At 41.5% G+C, this 20,128-nt stretch overlaps 1 protein-coding gene across 1 annotated transcript; it reads right to left on the bottom strand.

Annotated features, from left to right (window-relative positions):
• Positions 1–523: 523 nt before the first annotated feature.
• On the bottom strand, positions 524–15,292 carry shcbp1 (SHC SH2-domain binding protein 1). Its single transcript, XM_028956785.1, has 13 exons — positions 15,023–15,292; positions 13,598–13,786; positions 13,191–13,306; positions 12,892–13,100; positions 12,371–12,466; positions 11,014–11,244; positions 9,844–10,021; positions 8,203–8,323; positions 5,529–5,660; positions 5,084–5,202; positions 4,595–4,681; positions 4,115–4,253; positions 524–2,215 (listed from the first exon to the last, which is right to left on the bottom strand). Exons 1-13 carry the CDS (start codon positions 15,183–15,185, stop codon positions 1,869–1,871), a joined length of 2,127 nt encoding a protein of 708 aa, XP_028812618.1. The 5' UTR covers positions 15,186–15,292; the 3' UTR covers positions 524–1,868.
• Between the last annotated feature and the right edge of the window lie 4,836 nt (positions 15,293–20,128).

Raw genomic sequence — 20,128 nt, 5'->3', positions numbered from 1 at the left:
TTAACATACAGCACAAGCAATACCAAACACCACACTGAAGTGACAAACCAAGAGAGGTTCGGCTTTGTTATTCTGTGGTACCCACAAATCAAATGACTGTGACTGCCTGTGCACCCGCTGGCGTAGATTTTGGCATAAAAATAAAATACAAGCACCTCTGGTATCTATACTAGCGTCTATACTATCGCCCCTGTACTTGAACGCACCCCAGATTTGTAAAATGTGTGAAAGCAGCACAATAAAAGAGATCAGAAGACGATTCCTTTTTTTCCCCCCCCATTTATTAATTACAAATAATTATTCCACCAAGTTGTAGAATTCCTGAACACATTGTAACCACATGCCTGGACAAAGCAAAATAAAAGCACCTCTTGATGCAAAGTTCAAGTGATAGGAGTTTATAAGACTGAATTAACAATGTAATTGTAACAGTTTTAAGTCAATCCAAACAAGTTCAATCGTACAGAGTAAGCATTCACTTCATCTACTTCGTTCACATTTATTTTATACAATAAATGGGTCTATACTTAGTTTTAAAACACTTAAATCAAGCCCTGTTAGCTGGTGTACTCGCTTCCAATTAAATTCAACGCTGTAACAAGCCCTATCACTCTCATAAAAGAAGTTATGTTCTTTTTAAGCACCTCAATAAGCTTTTAATCCATTCTAACAGACTCTAAATGAACCAATTTGAGCAACCATTTCACCCACAATTATCAGATGATTTTTTTTTTTTTTAATAAAGGCAAGAAAAACAAACTGAGCAGGGAGCATTGGGTTTTTCTACCATTATTAACATCAGGGAAGAGGGACCAGAATTTTAGACAGTCAGAATTTCTTTGCTCATTCAGGCTTGGATTCGTACATTAAGACCGGCTCAGGGAGGTCAAGATAAAATATCTCACACGAGGCAGGAAAACATGCAGCATTTTGGCGGGACAAGTCGGATTATGTAATTAATCAAGCTGCCTGTGGTATAATGGGATTTTACCAGACCCTTAATCCGATGGAAATTAATCAAAGGGAATTAAATAATTGTGTGTCTCATAAAAGGTGAAACCTAAAGCCAAGGGAACACTTTTTCCTCCCAACACCAGTAGTACCACAGTCTGGTTTAAAACTAAATGTGGAGGACCTGAGCAACTTTGTGTGTGCGTGACTGCGTGTGCATGTGTGTGTATAACCAACATGGTACAGGTGAAAAAGTGCTAAAACAACCAATCAAAAATAATTAGTGCAATTTTAGGGATTCTCAGCCCAGTTGCCAACTGTGGTGGAGCTAAATATACTATTCGGCCTGGTTTACACATGATTGCTAAATCTTGTGTTGTTGTTTATATCTGTGGTACAACTATGCCGGTAGACAAATTTGAGCAATGTAGGTATCCTTGTAATCTCTCAATTTGATTAAAAATTTGATTTGGTGTTTTGGTGCAATTTATAGTTACACATCATATATATTTGCTCCGTCCCATATAAAATAAACAAAATCAGAGATTTTTTTCAGATAAACGTAACTGTGATAGCTAGTGCAAAATTTGAAATTCCAATTTCTCGAGATCAGTGAATATATATCTTTATGCTATTAAAACTTTTTTTTTTTTTTAAATAAAAAGGTACTTGTTGAAAAATCATAAAGTGTTTCCTATAAATCAGTGAATGACATCAGTGTCAAAACATAAATTCATAGTCTCAAAGTCTTGAATGACAGTGAATGTTTAAAATACCTTGTTTATTTTAAAAAACAGCTGTAAAAGCTACGATTCTTAGTTCATCAGAAGCGATTACCGACGTGAACAAAAGAACCAAGAGGGAATAAATTAGCTTGGCGGTAAAGTGTGCCTGTGCATGTTTTAAGCAGACCCGGTTCAGTACAGGAAAGTGCCGAAGCTTCCCATGCCATTCCTCTTGAACTGGTTGCCTTCAATGGACACGAACATCTCCTGGGACATCAGGTTGTCGTCAGGCTGTGTTGACCCCACCTCCTTCGCATGGCACCTCTGGAGGCGGCGCTTTTTGGCTGAAGTGGCCACCAGCTCACGCTTGATGGCGTCGTTGCCTTCTGCGTGCTCTTGACCAACTTCTGTTGGATGCTCTGCTCTGTATTCCTCCACCGTGATGACTGGGATGTCACCACCCACATCCATACTGCCCTCTGGCCTCTCTCCACCGGTCTCCACGCCCGTCTCTTTATCTCCATTGTCCTCCAGCTCTTCTACAACAAGAGAACACAGTTAGAGCTTCAGGGGAGTGCATTAGTCAGGATTTATTCATAGCTACAATAGGCCTTCAGTACAACTGCAGCCATTGGCCACTTTATTAGAAACACATACCCTGGAACCACCCTCTTTATTACTTTACACTAGTAAAGTAATTAAAGTAAAGTAGTTATTAATGTTTAACACCAGAGTCTATCATGGAGGAACAAATAATTCTTATCCCTTATGTTTGCGAATATGTTTCAGGCCAGACGCCACATGCGCTCCACGCTTCCCTCAGTACTTGCAGTGAAAGTGCCGTTCTTGCTGCGGGGTTCAGCGCAAAAAGTAGGTGTGGTTAACACCGTCAGTGTGCAGTCTGTGCACCACCATCACAATCTCAACATGCACACAATGAAGAGAAAAGCACCAGCACTAGCTCTGCGACACACCGCTATAATCATCTTCTCTTAATTTTGTCACACAGTGCACACAGTGAAATTTGTCCTCTGCATTTAACCCATCACCCTGAGTGAGCAGTGGGCTGCCACAGGGTTCCTGTTGAAACAGATTTGTTTTGCCTTGTGCTAGAAATGTAAAATATTTTTTAAACTTTACATTTTTAACTCTGTACCAAGCAATGTGAAGTGTCAGACCAATAATTCACTTTAGCAGCACATGAAATTTTCTGACAAGCGAAGTGATACACAGCACTCAGCATTCAGTGTATACAATGAAATGGATAGTGATCACACACTGCAATCACAAGATCACTTCTTTAACCACTAGGCCACCGCTGGGCAATAATAGAAAAAAAGTTAGAGAGCCACCGCATTACACCAACCTTAATGTGTGTGTGTGTGTGTGTGTGTGTGTGTGTGTGTGTGTGTGTGTGTGTATATATATTGCATCTTATCCAGGCACTTCCCCATTCAACATAAGACAAGAAAGAAATTTTGACTAATTTTGCTGCAAGGTGTCCAACATGTAATGTTTATGGTATAATATTCCCACAATATGATTTTTTTTACATTTTACAAACCATATCTTTCCTATAATAAATCCAGTATTGACAATACTTGTGCTGGGGTGGCACCATGAAGGGACACCTTTTAAAAAAAAAAAAAAAAAAAAAACACATTATCCTCTTATTTAAAATCAGCAGAAGCCAGTCTGTCCAGTGAGTGGCAATGGACTCCATTAGAACATCACAAAGACAAGAGCACTCGCTCTTGTTTCATGCCACACCATCATCTCATTGCAAAATTAAGCACTTTCCACTTGCTCTTGTCTGAAGGTCGAGCGTATTTTTACTTTAATGCACATTCTTCGGTAACATGGCTGAGATTCATTACACGCAGACCTTCCACCACCCCAAGGGCTTCTTCTTAATACACATTTTATGCACATGAATACGTTTTTTGCAGATCTTTTTGGGGAGAAAGTAGAGCAGAAAAATTGGTTCTTTACATCCTGTCTTGTGTGCATGTGTCATTTGACACAATGCATTTCTTTAATGGACTATTGGGCCACAGCTTGTTCAGATGACAACATTTGAAGCACTGATGAACCCAGCAAGGGGACAGCTCCATTACTGCAGAGTCAGATCTAAATAAATGGGCTTTACCAGGCAGTCTCTGGTGAGCTGGGGCCAAAATTGGATCTCAGTATTGACCACAATTATCCATAAGATCTCATTAGAAAAAACAGATAGTTGCTATTACTTGTAAAAATCTAAAATCAATACAGACATAATAATAACTGATCATATTGATTATCTGCTCAACCCTACGATGAGCCAATATTAAAAACACAAACAGCCAGAGGTTAGTGTGTAATTATTATGGCATAAGCAAACACTGGAATGGAACGTTTCATTACATGGAGGATCTTCAGAGCAACCAGACAGTGGGTACCTGCAACACTGGCCTTCCGACGACCTTCTGCAGCATTCTCATTGGGCTTGACCAGGATCACCCCATAACCCTCGTTATTGTGAATCACGTTGTTGATCATGGTGATTTTAGGCATGGTGTCCAGCTCATCAGCAAAGTCCTGACAAAAGCAAAACCGCCAAAATGTTTTTGGTCAGAGGCTGTAAAAGGAATGCCACTTGGTTTTCTGTTAGCATGACATTGTGATCCACGAACCATTCAAAAGAAGCAACATAACTTGATTTCACACCGAGCAATACAGGAGAAATAAATAAATGGAATAAAACAAGCTCCTTGGCCCCATCTAACTCATTGGCTTTGAAAATCATTACTTGGAATGATGGGCATGGCTGCATAGCAGAGGTTGCCTTAGCAACAATTGGCAGCAGACACACTTGGACGCGTTCCATTTCACACACGGACTGGAATCCTGCGGTCAAAACATCCTCGCGGAAATCTCACCTTAATCAGAATCCCTTCTTTACAGTGGTGGATGCCATTGCCGACCAAACTGCACACACTGCCAGGGTAAATTTCGACCCCTGCACCCTGTAGAGAGAGAGAGAGAGACGACTTCAGACAACTCTGCCAAGACACATGCATGTTTGACGCAAAGCAGGGTTGGGACAAAGATCAAATTCAAATTATATCAAGTTGTCAATTATATCTGCAATGATAAATATGAGCCCTATTAGCAAAAGGCATCCTTATGGGTTGTTTTTTTTTTTTTTTTTTTTTTTAATTAAAAGCGTTGGTGCATTTTTATTTAAAATACTATACAGTACAGTTACAATATAAACGATCTGACCAGCGCTAAGATAAAGATAATACAATTTGACAGCATCAGTAGGTGACATGAACTGATTTAATGCACCCAGGCAGGGAAAAACACAGTGCCGACACCCAGGTGCAGGCACTACAGGGCGCAGGCTCAGTTACAGGCAGCCCTACCTTGGATCCATACAGATCACACATGTTCATGTAGAGCTGAGCAGATGTCCGCACGATCACTCCAGTGGTCTCACACTGCATTACACAGTTCTCCATCTCCAGCTTCCCCTGACGCACACCTGCACACGGGGGGACGGAGGGTGAGAAACGGAAAAGAAACAAGACCGGCAAAGGGAGAGGGGGGAGGCTTTATTTAATTATAGGACATTCCCAGCATTCTCGGATGCGTCTGCGCCCTGGCCTGATCGGTAACCTGGACAGGACTCGCTCTGCCTCTCCGAGGGCTTCTCATTAAGAGAGCATTCAGAGCGCTGATGCACAGCCACTGCAGTGCTTTAGAAGTGCAGGCGGCGAGAGGATGAATTATTGAGGGCCGGGTCTGAGTGGGCCGGCGATGGGGGGGCAGGGGTGTGCGGCGAGCGGCGCACCTGCTCCAAACACTCACACAGAATGCCTTCGATGGCGTCGTGCTGGATGAACTTCACGTTGGAGATTTTGACGCCCGCGCCCGTCGACTCCACGAAGGCGTCACCCTTGCTCTTCTTCTCGATGACCACCTCGTCCGGGAGGCCGTAGCCTTGGCATGGAGAAAGAAAAGAAGACCAGGATGACATTAACAAAAAAGACAAGTGGCCGACATTTTGACAGCTATTGATTCATGACCGGTATTGATAGATCACAGCGGCGAACACAAGCAAGGACGACATTTGGCACAGAAAACCCATTCAAGAGCAATATCAATCACCCCACTAAAAGCCTCCTATCGAAATGGATTAAGTCATTCATACAAGTCCCGTGAACAAAGGTGTTTGGACAGTCAAGATAACCGAAAATGGCCACCAGTAATTGCACACAGTCTGCTGAAATGAGATTAATGGTGTGGATTGTTCGTTTGAATAGTCTTAATTTCGAAGACATTTCGGTTAGTGTAACACGCCAAGAGTCTAGTGAATAAAACCCAAACAAAGCTGTCTAACGTAGCAGGTTTTGGGCAAAAGGATCCTGACAGTGGAGCTTTGTTGCCGGCTGTTCTTTGACAGATGGTCCACAGACAGGCATTTCGGACCTCTATAGTGCCACTCGAAGGAGGCATGCGAGACTGGCCAGCATCTGAAGAGTGCCTTCAAAATGCCAGGGGCAGAATATAGAGCAGAAAAGGTCATGGGGACCGTCCCAACTTCCTGAGCAGAAAGCTAGATGATTCAGTGGAACACTTCATAATAACTGAAAGCCCAGCGTGGTCCTGGAAAGCAGAGACGGACGTCAGCGTGTTTCACATATTCTGCAAACATTGCAGCGCTCCATGAAGGGGGATGAAACCTCGTGCGAAAAACAGTTTAGATCATTTTTCTGAAGATGAAGTAGGAAAAGTCTGCCTTTTGAGATTGATTGTCATAACCCGACATTTATCAGACGTCCTTACAATCAGTATTAACATTTAGAGTATTTATCAAACACCCTTATCCAGAGCGACTTATAATCAGTAGTTACAGGGACAGTCCCCCCCTGGAGACACTCAGGGTTAAGTGTCTTGCTCAGGGACACAATGGTAGTAAGTGGGGTTTGAACCTGGGTCTTCTAGTTCATACGCAAGTGTGTTACCCACTAGGCTACAATCACCCTACTAACAGGGACAGTCCCCTTGCTCAGAGACACAATGGTAGTAAGTGGGGTTTGAACCCATGACTTTGTGGTCTTCTGGTTCATAAGCAGATGTGTTACAGACTCGGCTACTACCATAATATAATCAAAACACAATTTCACTGTTACTGTTTTGTGTGCTCTTTACATTCTCTTCACAGATCGAAAAAAGAAGAGAAAAAAAAAAAAAAAAAAAAAAAAAAAAAAACCACCTCGCATGTTTGGCATTTTAATGACAGAAAAAGAAGGAACAACCTTGCAGCGTTTCAGATTTTGCGATGGGCACAGAATGGGTGTTTTTACATACGTATTATCAAACCATAACCTCGTACTCTAGTATGTTATCAAACTAGCGTAATTCTATTTTTTAACATTTTATTTCTTTTTCATGAACGGCTATACTACTATTTAAAATGCTTTCATACAAGTTCTGTATTTAAGTAACTCTGCATGTAATAACTTAAGGAAACGTCTGCTACAGTCGTTAGATTAAAATCTGAACATACGAAATAATAATCGCAATAATTGGTACTGTGTGAAGTAGCATAATATATGCAATTTCAAACAGGTCCCCGACTATCCAAACCAGGAAACACGAAAACCAGGCACTTCAGATAAGAACGTAGTCTAGACATCCTGCCCCTAAATATCAAAGAGCCCTGGGCGAGAGGAGAGGAATTCTATTATGGTAATCCAGCGGTGGTCTAATTGAGTTGCTTTTCTCCTGTCTTAGCGCCGAGCCCGTTGCCACCTCCCGACCCGTTTGCATTTATCTTGCCTTTCAGGGGTTCCCTGACTCTGCATGTGGGGGGTGGGGGGGTGAAGGAAGCAGATCTGCGCGCTTTAAAAGCCTCGCTGTCTCCATCCATGCTCCATCCATCTGACTCCGTGGGTCTCCCATTTGCATAAATATATTGACACACCGCCTTGTCCCTGACCCCTTATGTCCCCATCCGCTCCTGCACTCTTTATGCATTAATATCGCTCCTGCGCTCATTATGAGCTGCTTATTGCGCCATCAACCACAATTACTTCCACTGGCCTGCTCGCCACCCTCAGCTTTCTGCGGCTTTGCCGTATGCATGTTCTCTGGCTTGTTCTCGTGAGATATGCGGCAGATGAGGAAAAAACTCTTCATTGCTTATTTTCATTTTACTGCCTGATAAAAACAGACATGAGGAATATTTTAAAATGATCGTTTTTGCTTTTTTATGCTTTTAAAAAGGACCATAAACATCCCGAGAATAGCATTTCTCATATACAAAAAAAATGCCATGCTCAGTCTTAAATAGACCTGTAATAAATAAATAAAATGTACTTGATGTTTTTAATTAAAAAAAATGATATTAAAAAATGTAAACCAAGTTGTTCATCTGAGTCACAGAGTAAATCTGCGGGAAATATAAGATTTAAAAAGAGGTCTACAAGACACGACGTGTCGCACCACAGACGGTATTGAACAGGACAACATGCCTCACCTTCCAGTAAGATGGAGTCTGGAATACTAATGGAGCTGGACACGCTGTAATGACCCGGGCACACAATGACCACGTCTCCTTCGTAACAGGCGCTGACTGCCAGCAGCGGATCACTGTGGAACTGAGGGCACACACCGAAATGTCAGGCACACTGTGTCCGTTTAAAAAGAGACAATAAAATGAACACACAGTTAAAAGACTGAAAAAATAAACTAGATCAATTGAATCAAACTTTACATTGAACCCAGGCACATATTAGTATAATATAAGATACAACTTTTCATAAAATAGAGGAAATCAACAGGCCTAAAAAAAAAAAAAAAAACATTTGCTCCAAATTAACTATCACCATCAATAACTTCAAAACACATACAGTATATTGGAGATCAATTCAAAAGAGCTACAATAGTGCCTCACTGTGGGAAGCTGGGGGATATCGAGTAAAGCCATTTTGCATCCACTGGGTGCATTTTGCTTCCACAAACCATCACTCATGTTGGAACTAATGCTATATCTCTCTGAATCTCTCATCAAGACTCAAGTTATAATGAAGCGATAAGATATTGATTCCAAACCTCGGGCCGGGGGGGGTAATCAGTTTCCTGAAATGGAAAATCGGTACCCAAGACCCCCTCGCAATTTTTTTTTACTTAATCTTGACTATAGAGAACAGTGGGCAAAAAAAACAGCAAAACCGCAGTCTGCAAAATCTGACAAGAATCTTCCCAAAGAAGCATATAGCATTAAATCACATTAAAGGACTACAGTAAAGGAACAAGTTTAGTAAAGGACTAGTTTAAAAAGATGTACATAGGTTGAAAGGTCCCAATCATTTCTCAAAAAACATTGTTATTGTTCATGTTTTAATAATCTCAATAAATCGAAACAAAAATGCAGGTATATGTGCATGTCATAAACTGTTATATTTCCAACACGCAGGACCAACACACACACGCCTAAAACTGAACCAGAAATAACCTTAAAGGAGCCGGAATGAATATTGATCGTAGTGTCAGTCACTGCATTGATGGTTTTGGCCTTAACTAAATAAATCTGAATTATGGGTGCACGCACATTTGCGACGCATCAAAGTGCCGAGGAGAAGAGTCAAGCGAACACGCAGTGTTGAAGGGAGACAACAGCATGGAGAACAAGAGAGAGATCAAACCCGAGCACACTGCACACAGACTGTTTTGCACAAACCTGCAAATCCCCGAGCACTGGACCAGCACACCTCCAACCCCCCACCCCACACACACACACACACACACACACACACACAGACACACACACACACACACACACAGAGGTCTAGAAGGCTCAAGGCTTTAGCAGGGATCGCTTGGTCCACCGGCAGCTCAACAGTCATTTCTCACTGAAGGGCTGAAAGCAAATTCATAGCTGCGGGAGTCTGCCTCTCGTCTCTCCAAAAAGAGGCAAGGTAGTCGAGGGGCGACAAAGAAGGTCAAAGTTCACACCCCTCACTGGTACACGTTCTGTGTAAAATCACCCACAAAGTATTAAACTCGTTACAGGAGATTCCAAAGCCCAATTAACCCCACACAAACATTTTAAATGTTGCTTCATAAGAATGGACTTAAGACTCCAATGGGTAGTCGGACAGGAGAACGTGATGAATACCTGCACTTCAAACTCCTCCCCGGAGTACTCTGGGCTCAGCTTGTCGGCCATCAAGCTCTGCAGACAGCTGACTGTGGTGGAGGCCGAGACCACGTGGACCACGCGACCACCCGCGGCCCGCGGCCCCTTGGCCCGGCAACACTGCTGGCCAGAGTTCACCTTGTAGCCCAGGACGTACCTGCAGAGGGGAGCCGCAGGACACGCGGGTCAGTTCAGCGTGTGAGGTTTACTCTGCGTTGGAACGATTACGCGACATGCCCGAGTGGCCGGATTAATGAAGGCGATTTCTTCAAAGCTCTGTTTACTCAAATGGTGTCAGCATACTAACACGTACACCAATTACAGATCCCAGCAAGACGGCAGAAGGAAAAATCAGGGGGAAAAGGTTGGCTGTTAGAGAAGAACTTGCATTGAAGGCGCCAGAAAAACACAGAGCCAGTACTACAGTGTCGCAAAAGAAGACACACGTCAAAAAATGCTGACGAAATCGTTATGTTTCTAATTTTATAAATGCTTTAAAAGAAAAAATCTTTTTGTTTCCTATTCTGTAAATTTTGAATCATGCAAGAAGCAGAGTTCGTACACATTTTTACAAAAGAATTTCCATGACTTTTTCCAATTACTGTATGGAATAAATGATCGTTTAAACGTAAAAAGCTAGAAAAGTCACTACAGACCTGCGCTAGTTTTAAACGTTGAGGTTGTAAAAGTAGAAGAACGTTTCTTGCGTCGTTACACATTCACTTGTCAATCCGATTTCAATGACTTTCATAATTTTATATATATATATGTTTACTTCATATTTAAACATTTTTCAAGACCTGGAAAATTCACTTTTCAAATTTAGATGCAACCCAGCCACTGGGAATGCAGGTGATTGTGCGGATATCCAGACCGGCTGATCCGCTGTGGCGGCCTGTAACAGGAGAATCCTGAAAGAAGAGGGTGTTTTCCCATCTCGCCCTCCCATTGCTGTATGTAATGTCTTAAGTATTGGGATCAACTCAAGCATTAAAAACATCCTAATTGTACCAATCACCTTCAGGTTTAATCTATAAAAAAATGATGGACTGCTTTTCAGAAGAAATCATGGCTCATGTCATGGTCAGCACTTGTGGGGAAACGTCTTAAAACCCTAAATGCAGCTTAATCAGATGTGGAATCAGCTACCTGAGCAGGGGATTCTCTATGATCCTCAGCTTGCGTTTCAGTGTCTCCATCTGCTCATACAAGCGTAGGCCTTCCACCATGGACACGTTGTCCAGCTCTGAGTCAGAGTCGCTGTTCAGGCCATTGCGAAGGCTGGAGAACTCCTGAAACTTCTCCGCGCAGCGGCTCAGCAAAGAATGGTACTCTCCCACCAAACCAGCCGGTACCCTGTCCTCAATCATGTCGTAATACCTGAGCCAAAAAAAAAAAAAATATGAGGGTGTGTGTGTGTGTATATATATATATACACACACACACACACACACACACACACACACACACACACACACACACCAAAAGTTGGGACACACCTTCTCATTCAATGTGTTTTCTTTATTTTCATGACCATTTACGTTGGTAGATTCTCACTGAAGGCATCAAAACTATGAATGACTAAATGTGGAGTTATGTACAAAAACAAAAAGTGGGGACCTGGACTCCACAGTCACCGGACCTGAACCCAGTCCAGATGGTTTGGGGTGAGCTGGACCGCAGACTGAAGGCAAAGGGGCCAACAAGTGCTAAACACATCTGGGAACTCCTTCAAGACTGTTGGAAAAGCATTTCAACCGTAGGGTGGTTGTAGCCTAGTGGGTAACACACTCGCCTATGAACCAGAAGACCCAGATTCAAACCCCACTTACTACCATTGTGTCCCTGAGCAAGACACTTAACCCTGAGTTGCTCCAGGGGGACTGTCCCTGTAACTACTGATTGTAAGTCGCTTTGGATAATGGCGTCTGATAAATGCCGTAAATGTAGATTTCAGGTGATGACATCTTGAAGCTCATCGAGAGAATGCCAAGAGTGTGTAAAGCAGTAATCAGAGCAAAGGGCGGCTATTTTGAAGAAACTAGAATATAAAACTTGTTTTCAGTTATTTCATCTTTTTTTGTACATATCTCCACATGTGTTCATTCATAGTTTTGATGCCTTCAGTAATAATGTAAATGGTCATGAAAATAAAGAAAACACAGGTGTGTCCAAACAGTTGTACTGTACTGTACTGTGTGTATGTATATAAAATTTGCAAAGTGTTCCACATGGTTCCATATGCACACACTGAACTTAATTTGATAATGCAAGTAGAACCTTAAAACATACTACATTAGTGTTATTTGCATGTCCCTTTTTATTATAAAAGCATGTAAACTGCCAGGGCTAGTTTACAGCAATAGAAAAAATAGAATGCTCCTTCCTACAATGCTTGCATGGAGAGGGAAACTGATTTAAGGCTGCATAGCGACACCTAGTGTACAAAAATTACATCACAGCAAAAAAAAAATTCATGTAGTTAAAAAACGTTTTGAATACGAACAGCCTTAAGCGAGGCTCCACACATCGGACAAAGTAGTCAAAGTCGTCATCTTCATCCTCTTCATCCCATTTCCTCCAAACGTGCTTGTAAAAAAACCTTACAAAAAAAAAAAAACACTAATTTAATCTCAAGACAGTGATCCTATGATGACATTCTGGTAAAACTTGTTCTTCTTGAAAACATTTAGTCAGGGAGACAAAAGAGAGAAACTCCACCTCTCTAAAACACAAATGAGAAAAGTTGAAATACTACAATGAGAATTGGACTCTAAAGGTCCTACAGACCAGGTGAAACCACGACGCTGCTTCAACTAGCTCTACACAAGACAACTGGGATTCTCTGAACGTTCCTTTTGCACAGATTACTATTAAACGGATCAGCTTTCAGTACAGCATCTCATCTCTATCAGGGTGAACCTTTCAGAAGTATTCAGAAACTATTTGTGGCATTTTAATGCAGTATGAAAAGGCTAATATTAAAATTAAAAACACAAAATTAACTGCTGGCAAACGAAGACGAACCGGAGATGCTCCAAGGCCAGTGCAGTCTGGTCAAAGTCCCCAGACTCGTCAAAAACCACGTGGAGCTCCTGCAGAGGAACACTCTGGCCCGTGGCCTCCAGCAGGGCTTTCATGGTCTCCTCAGTCAGCTCACAGTCTCGGGTCTCGCACTGCAGGGGAAGCACAAGCTCCACTTTCGCCTTCAGCTCCTTGAAGTCCACATCTACCACCTGCAACCAGCAGAGAACTTGGGCTTGAGACGGACGTGCTCCTTTAAATTCTACCTGATTATGAATCTTCTGGGTGACATCAAGGCTCACCTCCACCAAGACATCAAAAACATCCGTTTGCCACAAAGCTTGCCAGTCACATGGCTCCACAATCTTCTCCAGGTAGTCCGCTGTGAACATTTTAACCTCTGATGTTTTGCAGTCACCTATATAGAGAAGAAATAAATGAATAAATAAAACAAAGTTGGACATATAGGACACACAGCGTTTAGAATGATAATTACATTTACAGCATTTATCAGACACCCTTATCCAGAGCGACTTACAATCAGTAGTTACAGGGACAGTCACCCTGGAGCAACTTAGGGTTAAGTGTCTTGCTCAGGGACACAGTGGTAGTTAGTGGGATTCGAACCCGGGTCTTCTGGTTCATAGGCGAGTGTGTTATCCACTAGGCTACTACCACCCACTAATTAAGCCTTTAAATGACTGCTGACCTAGCATGTAGTCTTGATAGGCCTTGAACCTCTCGTAGTACAGGAGATGGTTGGTCTGAAAGGTGTCTGGAAGGACGGCATCTCCACTGCGCTCAGCTCGCTGTAGGTGGGTGCCAGGCCTGTCACTGTTGTAGTCAGTGCCACTGTCATCATTGTCTTCGTCCTCTTCATCGTCACCTTGAAAGAGCCCTTTGAGACACGAAGCAAAACGGATGGTTGTCGGGTGGAATACTAAATCGCATAGATCTATATATATATATATATCAGGATCATGGCGGAATACAGAATTAAAGCACCATAAATTTGAGAAGTAAATTTTTTTGTCTTGGTTTGTTTCAAATGTCAGCCATGTGTTTATCACGGAGCCATGAATAAATTCATAGAGAGGCAGTTTTTGAAAACATCACATCATTTTAAGTTGAAAATATAATCTGCATTTAAGTAAAAAAAACTTCTCCTGCTACATGCAGAACAGTGCAAATACAAACACCACAAAAAGCAATATTCACTGAAAGACCCTGGCAGTCTTCATGATAAGCCCTGTAGCTTTTACCACTCATACATTTATATTTTACGCTTTTGTCCAAAGCAAAAGGGATTTATTTGGCTTTGTAGAGAACTACTGACAATGAACTGTATGGAAAAAAAATGACTTTTTTACATTTAATACGAAAGATGAACATCCATTTACCTGCTTACTTGGAAAAAATAACTATAGTCAGAGGAATATAGATTTGTCAAGAACTGCAATATATATCGAGGTGGGAGAACAGAATCTGTGTCTTTCCTATGTGGCGGGGGCGGGAAGACAGATTCCCGGTCAAATGTTATTTGTCGAACGCAAAATGTCGTAACATACAAGATGATAAAGTAACATTCTTATCCTTGATCCTTCGTTATTACAGCCGTACGCGGCGCAAGTGTCCCGCATCTTCGCTCGTACCGTCAGAGCAGCGTGGACGATGGAGCTTGGAACCCCGTCCAAAAAGGCGGCGTTACCGACGCCGGCTGACAGGCTGGACGCGACGTCTAGTGTTTATAATCTGTGGCTCAGTCGCACAGGAAAAAAAAGTTTTTTGCCCAGCAGCCGAACGGTACGAGTCACATGCACTGGCCCAAATCAGTGTCATTTGGCCATCAACGTCATCTTTATTCCTCTTTAGTGACTTAACAAATGAAAGCCATTGGTTTTTGTATCAAAATGCGATCTGGCCATTTATTAAAAAAAAAAACTAAATCTAGCACAAAAATAGAGCAAATGTATGGTTCTGAATAGCGTTCTCTTAATATACTTCACTAATCTAATGTATTTGACGTAATGGCCGAGGAGTGCGCGAATCAGCCGCGCCGAACCTGGACTTTTCACAATTTCCAAGATATAATTAGACGTTAATTGACCCGAAAGGTGCCTGGTTTGTATTTCACCTTGCGATACGCGAAGAAGGTCTCTTCCCAGCTCATCCACGGGCGCGGCGCCCAACTCCAGGTCCGACTCCAGGTCCACCTTCTCCTTTCGCGAGGTGCCGTCGGCCGACAGCGCCGTCTGGGCCGATTCGGACTCGGCCGCGCAAATAACATCTTCCGACATCCCGTCTACTGCCTCTGCACGAGTTAAACCAGGTAATAACACTAAAACATGTACGCTGTTCGGGCAGCTGTTTAGCTAGCTAGCTTATAAAGCATAACACGCTCTCTCCTCCCTTGCATTTTCAAAATTTCCCCGGCCGAGGCCGGGCAACCAATGAGAAGGACGTACGTGCCGCGTCACAGGCTGCGCCACGCCCACTTTACGTGCCGCGTCTGTGCCATCGTTTTTTCTTTACAGGAAGCGTCATAAATCAAGTGCTACAGTGGCTGTCTAGGTGCACAGACAATTCCAACATGTAAAAGATTCATTTATCAGAAGACGATTCCATGCTCTATCACAAGCATCTGAACATCACAAGATTGTCATGGGGGGTTTCAAAAGAGTTTTAAAGCTTAATATTTTACTTATTTAAAAGAAAATTCATATTATGCATGACGCTTTAAAACGTGACTAATGGTTTAATTTAGCATGTAGAAGTTAAGTATTGCGCGCCAATTATTTTTTCACAGTTTAAAAGTTTAAACAGTGAAAATGTTTTCACTGTTTAAAAGACCACTAGAGGGCAGGACATATCGTTTTCATTTTAAAACGCCCGGAAACAATAAATCTAGTCGCTTTTGCTGAAGTCAGTAAATACGTTTCTTCAGGTGTTTTTTTCAGGTGATTATTATTTGTTTCAGGTGTTTATTTATATTATAATTATATTATGTTATCTATATTATTTTTTTCCTCAAATAAATTAGTATGTATATACATTTGTGTTATATAACATACTATAACATGTTATTAAATGTCACAAAATCTTGCTAAATTAATGACTATCAGTGATCAGTAAAACTTCCTTATCCCTTTGTTTTTATCATCAATTTCATTAGTCAGCAATTTTGTTGACAACCCAATTTCCAAAAACGGACTTTAGCAAATTGTCATTTCAAACCTATTGCTGCTCTAGTTCTGCTTTTATTAAAATGAATTTCCTTCCTGAAAAACTTGCCAAGAGAACAGTAAGAGGGTAAGGGTATTCTTTTCCATGTACCTGGAGGTATATGGATCTGCACTGCAATATCATTTCTTCCCTTTCTTTGAACCGAATCGGTATTTTTCAGAAATGGAACAAGCAACATTGTTTTTTAAGAAGAAAGCGACATCAGTTTTTCATTAAAGCCTTTTGTTCTACCTTTCCGTGATGTTACACTGTTAGGTAGCGGGTATTTCTTCCGCAATACATTGCTTTTGTTTTTGTCACAGCAGTCTGGGTTTATGGAGTTTGGATTCCCATCTCTCACCCCTCCCACCATTCCCTAAATAAATAATGGATAAAATAATAACAGAAATGCTACCCACAGGACATCACCTGAAAATACTATGGCACATTGCACAGCGTCTTAGGGTCTTTCCAACAAACTTTACAAATATTCAACCCATTCAGAACAAGGGATGCATGACAAATGCACACATAAACATTTCCTTCAGCAGGAACCATGATTGATATACAGCACAGGGATCATTTGTGGGATGTGAGATAACAGCTGAATGAAGAGTAGATTCTAAGTAAACCCAGAGAGCATCGTTTATTCATAAGAAATGAAAGCAGCCATTGTGTCATTTTAATTAGCACCCTGGCACAGATTTTATGCACCTTTTGAGTGGTGAAAATGAATTTGTGTTTGAAAATGAAAAGCATCTTAAACACCAAACTGCACCAAGACTAAATAAACTGAATAGGTATCCATGGATACTGGTGAGAGCGATGCATGCTGCAAACACGATAAACTAAAGGACAAAATGTTTCACCTGTCAAAGTTGACCAGGTCAGAGGACCAGAAGGTGATCTGCACTGCGGTAATGCCAGTGGCACAGTTTAACTGGCACAACCTTCCATCATTTATTTATTAATTTATGCATTCATTCATTTCATTATTTCATTGCTCTCCGGCAGACCATCTGGCTGGTCCACACAGCTCTGTCACTGTCGTCATTGCACGCAAACGTCATGAGCGACTGAGTCTAAGACAGCCTATGCAGTGCGACATGGTCCGAATTATCACTCACCACCTGTTGTGCAAAGTCCTGCAGGACTTTGTCTTCCGAACCGCCAGCTTGACTATGAAATGGAGCTTTAGGTCGGGGGAACCAAAAAGTCATGCATTAGGTAAAGACATTCAAATTCCCAATGAAAGTTATTTACATGGTAAATTTGTCCGGGCATTCAAAGCGCAGAAATCAGCGTCAAAATCTGTATAGGAGTCAACATGAAATCTGTTCACAATGTTGCCATGGCAACCGTCCTGTACCTCAGAGGGACGGATGTGTAGTGTCCTTTTCTAAATGTGTACAGCCTTTTATTATGATCTTGGCCTTTGGAAGCAGACTTGCAGCTTCTTTAACCAGCAATAAAACAAGTATATTTAAATATACCTATAAATAGTACATTTGTGCTCTTTTCACTTTCACTTGTCCCTTCACTGACTGCATGTGAGCTCCAGATTAGATATCATTTGAGGGTCAATGATATCTAATGATGAGGGTCATTTTATTGTTTTTAAATCAGTCAGGGGACAAATGGCTGAATGTGTATAAGACATGGTTTTAGAGTGTTCACCTTCTGGGTCTATTAGGTCCTTTGACACTGGCATGCTTTTTAATTTGCTAAGCACAATGCTATGTGCTACACACAGGGCTTGTAGTGTAGGATAAAACAACAATAAATCAAGAAATAAACACAAGATTTATATTGCATCTAAACATTGCAATGATATGCAATATTTAATGCACTTTGGACTTTTTTTTTATTCTTGGACAAATAATCACCAACCCTGCACTGACACCAAGGCTCACTCTACCCTGAAAGGGCATCCTGTATCTCTGTATCACTCCTTCCCAAGGTTTCTTCCTTTCTTTTTCTCTCTCCTTGAGAAACTCTCTCCTTTTGTGGAGTTTTTCCTGTGTTGTGTTGGGTGTCAACTGTGGGGCCTATGAAAGCCCATACTGAGACCTACTGTATGTGATTATGGGCTATATGACAAATAAATGTTGTTGTTGATTTGGGCATAGGACATATTGAAGGACACAGGTTTAACTCATCCAGAATGAGGAATTAGTGTTGGCAAGAGCTGTCAGTCATAGGGCTCCTCTCATTTTAAACTCTGTTTAAAAGAAAAGCATAACAAGTTGTGTTCTGGAAGACAGATTAATTACACACCAACAAAAAAAATGTTGTCTTCTTCCAAATACAGAAAATTACCAAGAGGCCCTTTCTTGTTTAATCTATTTATACAAAGGACGCCTCTGACCTTGCACCAGAAAACAAGCCCCATGCTTAGCACGCAGCACGGGGCTTAGTTCACTTGGACAGGCTGAAACGTGGGCTGTACATTCTACCCACCTAGTGGTGCAATTACGCATTGTTATATCATTTTATTTTCGATGCCTTTTCTAGCAAATTGTGAGTTGTGAAAGTGTCTGCATGACCATTACACAAGAGCAGCAGCATGTGTCATGAGCTGCCGTGGAGAAAATAGATTTTGACGTACGCGTTAATGGCCTGGTGGGATGTGGATTATAAGATGTCAAAGTGATTTTTATTGTTGTCTTGGGTCTTGACCGCCTGTCAACAGTTACAATGGGGGAAACGAAACTGGCAGCTAATCCCACTTAATTACCAACTAACAGAATCACACCAGGTCTATCTGACAAGCTCCTGTTGGAATGTCGAATTTTATTTGCTAATTCTTTTCAGACGTTATTTTTGTGTTTTATACCGAACAATTTGCAATAAAATAAATAGCCTACATGTAGATGAGCACTGATTATTTGAATACATGTTTAGAGGTTGTTGTGAAGTTATTGTCATTGTGAAGCACAATATATGGTGACACAACAAAATGTGTCCTCTGCTCTTAACCATCACCGCTAGTGAGGAGCGGGCAGCCATGACAGGCTTATGGATTTGATCCGGAAACCTTCTGATTATGGTTCTGCTTCCTTGTGAAGAAAAAGATTGTTTGAAATCTGTCCTTGTGTATTAGCTTGGGGGTTTTTTTTGTATTTGTTTTCTCATGTAAAAAAAAGTGTATGCGAGAAGAAATTGGGCTTGTGGGTCCTGGCTTACCTTGGACACAGGCAGGGGGGCTTAAAGGAAAGAAAGGTTGGGTACCACTGGACTGGGATATGTCTAATAGAAAAGTGAACCTATTTCCAAGAGTCAAAGTGCATGACAGTGGCTCCCAAATATCTAAGTGAAAAAATGTCTCTGTAAAATTATATACCATTCATAAATGGATACAAATGACCTCAAAAAGCACTTCTGTAATTCCATTTATGAGAGTAACCTAAAGAGCAGTTGCCAAAGATACCATTTGGGGCCCATAATCATGTAGGGTCCAAATATAGGGCACTTTGTGACAGCACCCTTTTCCAGCTGATAAGCACCCATAGGAAACATCTAGTTTAGACTAAGTTAAGGTCACCTTAAATAACACTGCCACACAATTTCCCCAATCATTAAAGAACCGTGGAAGGGTGTGAAAGCCAGCACTTTAACTACACCTTTTCAGCTTGGTATGCACCAGAAGGGTGCCTTCTTCCTGAGTTCACCAGTGAATACAATGCTAAGACAGCAGTAATATAAAATAATACGTAGTAGTAATCTCGTTTTGTCCATCACAGCATACAGCCACTCAGAACAACTCTGAGAAAAAAAACAAGTTTTTAACTAAAGAAACCAAATATAATTACTGCCAGCGAAATCAGGGACTCTGGGTCTATGCCATGTTCCGACATGCAAAGATAGATCTGCTATATTGGAAACTGAGAAGAACTAGAGGTGGGCGAAATGTGGCCAGAGGGTGTAATTTATGGCCAATCTGTTTGCAAAAAGAGAAACAGCTTAGAAATGGAAATGGATTTTACAGGTCAGTGCAGTGGCTTTGGAGGTGAAAGGG

Source organism: Denticeps clupeoides, chromosome 16, assembly GCF_900700375.1.
Source record: "Denticeps clupeoides chromosome 16, fDenClu1.1, whole genome shotgun sequence".
NCBI lineage: Eukaryota > Metazoa > Chordata > Actinopteri > Clupeiformes > Denticipitidae > Denticeps > Denticeps clupeoides.
The sequence above is the reverse complement of the archived record's forward strand: the minus strand, read 5'-3'. Positions and strand labels throughout refer to the sequence as shown.

Excerpts from the sequence above, each read along its gene's own strand:
- shcbp1 (XM_028956785.1), bottom strand. The coding sequence starts at position 15,185 with ATGTCGGAAGATGTTATTTGCGCGGCCGAGTCCGAATCGGCCCAGACG. Across the intron at positions 11,245-12,370 it reads GTGGAGCCTCGCTTAAGGCT|GTATTACGACATGATTGAGG; the intron begins GTTCGTATTCAA and ends TTTTTGGCTCAG. Across the intron at positions 10,022-11,013 it reads ATAGAGAATCCCCTGCTCAG|GTACGTCCTGGGCTACAAGG; the intron begins GTAGCTGATTCC and ends TCCCCTCTGCAG.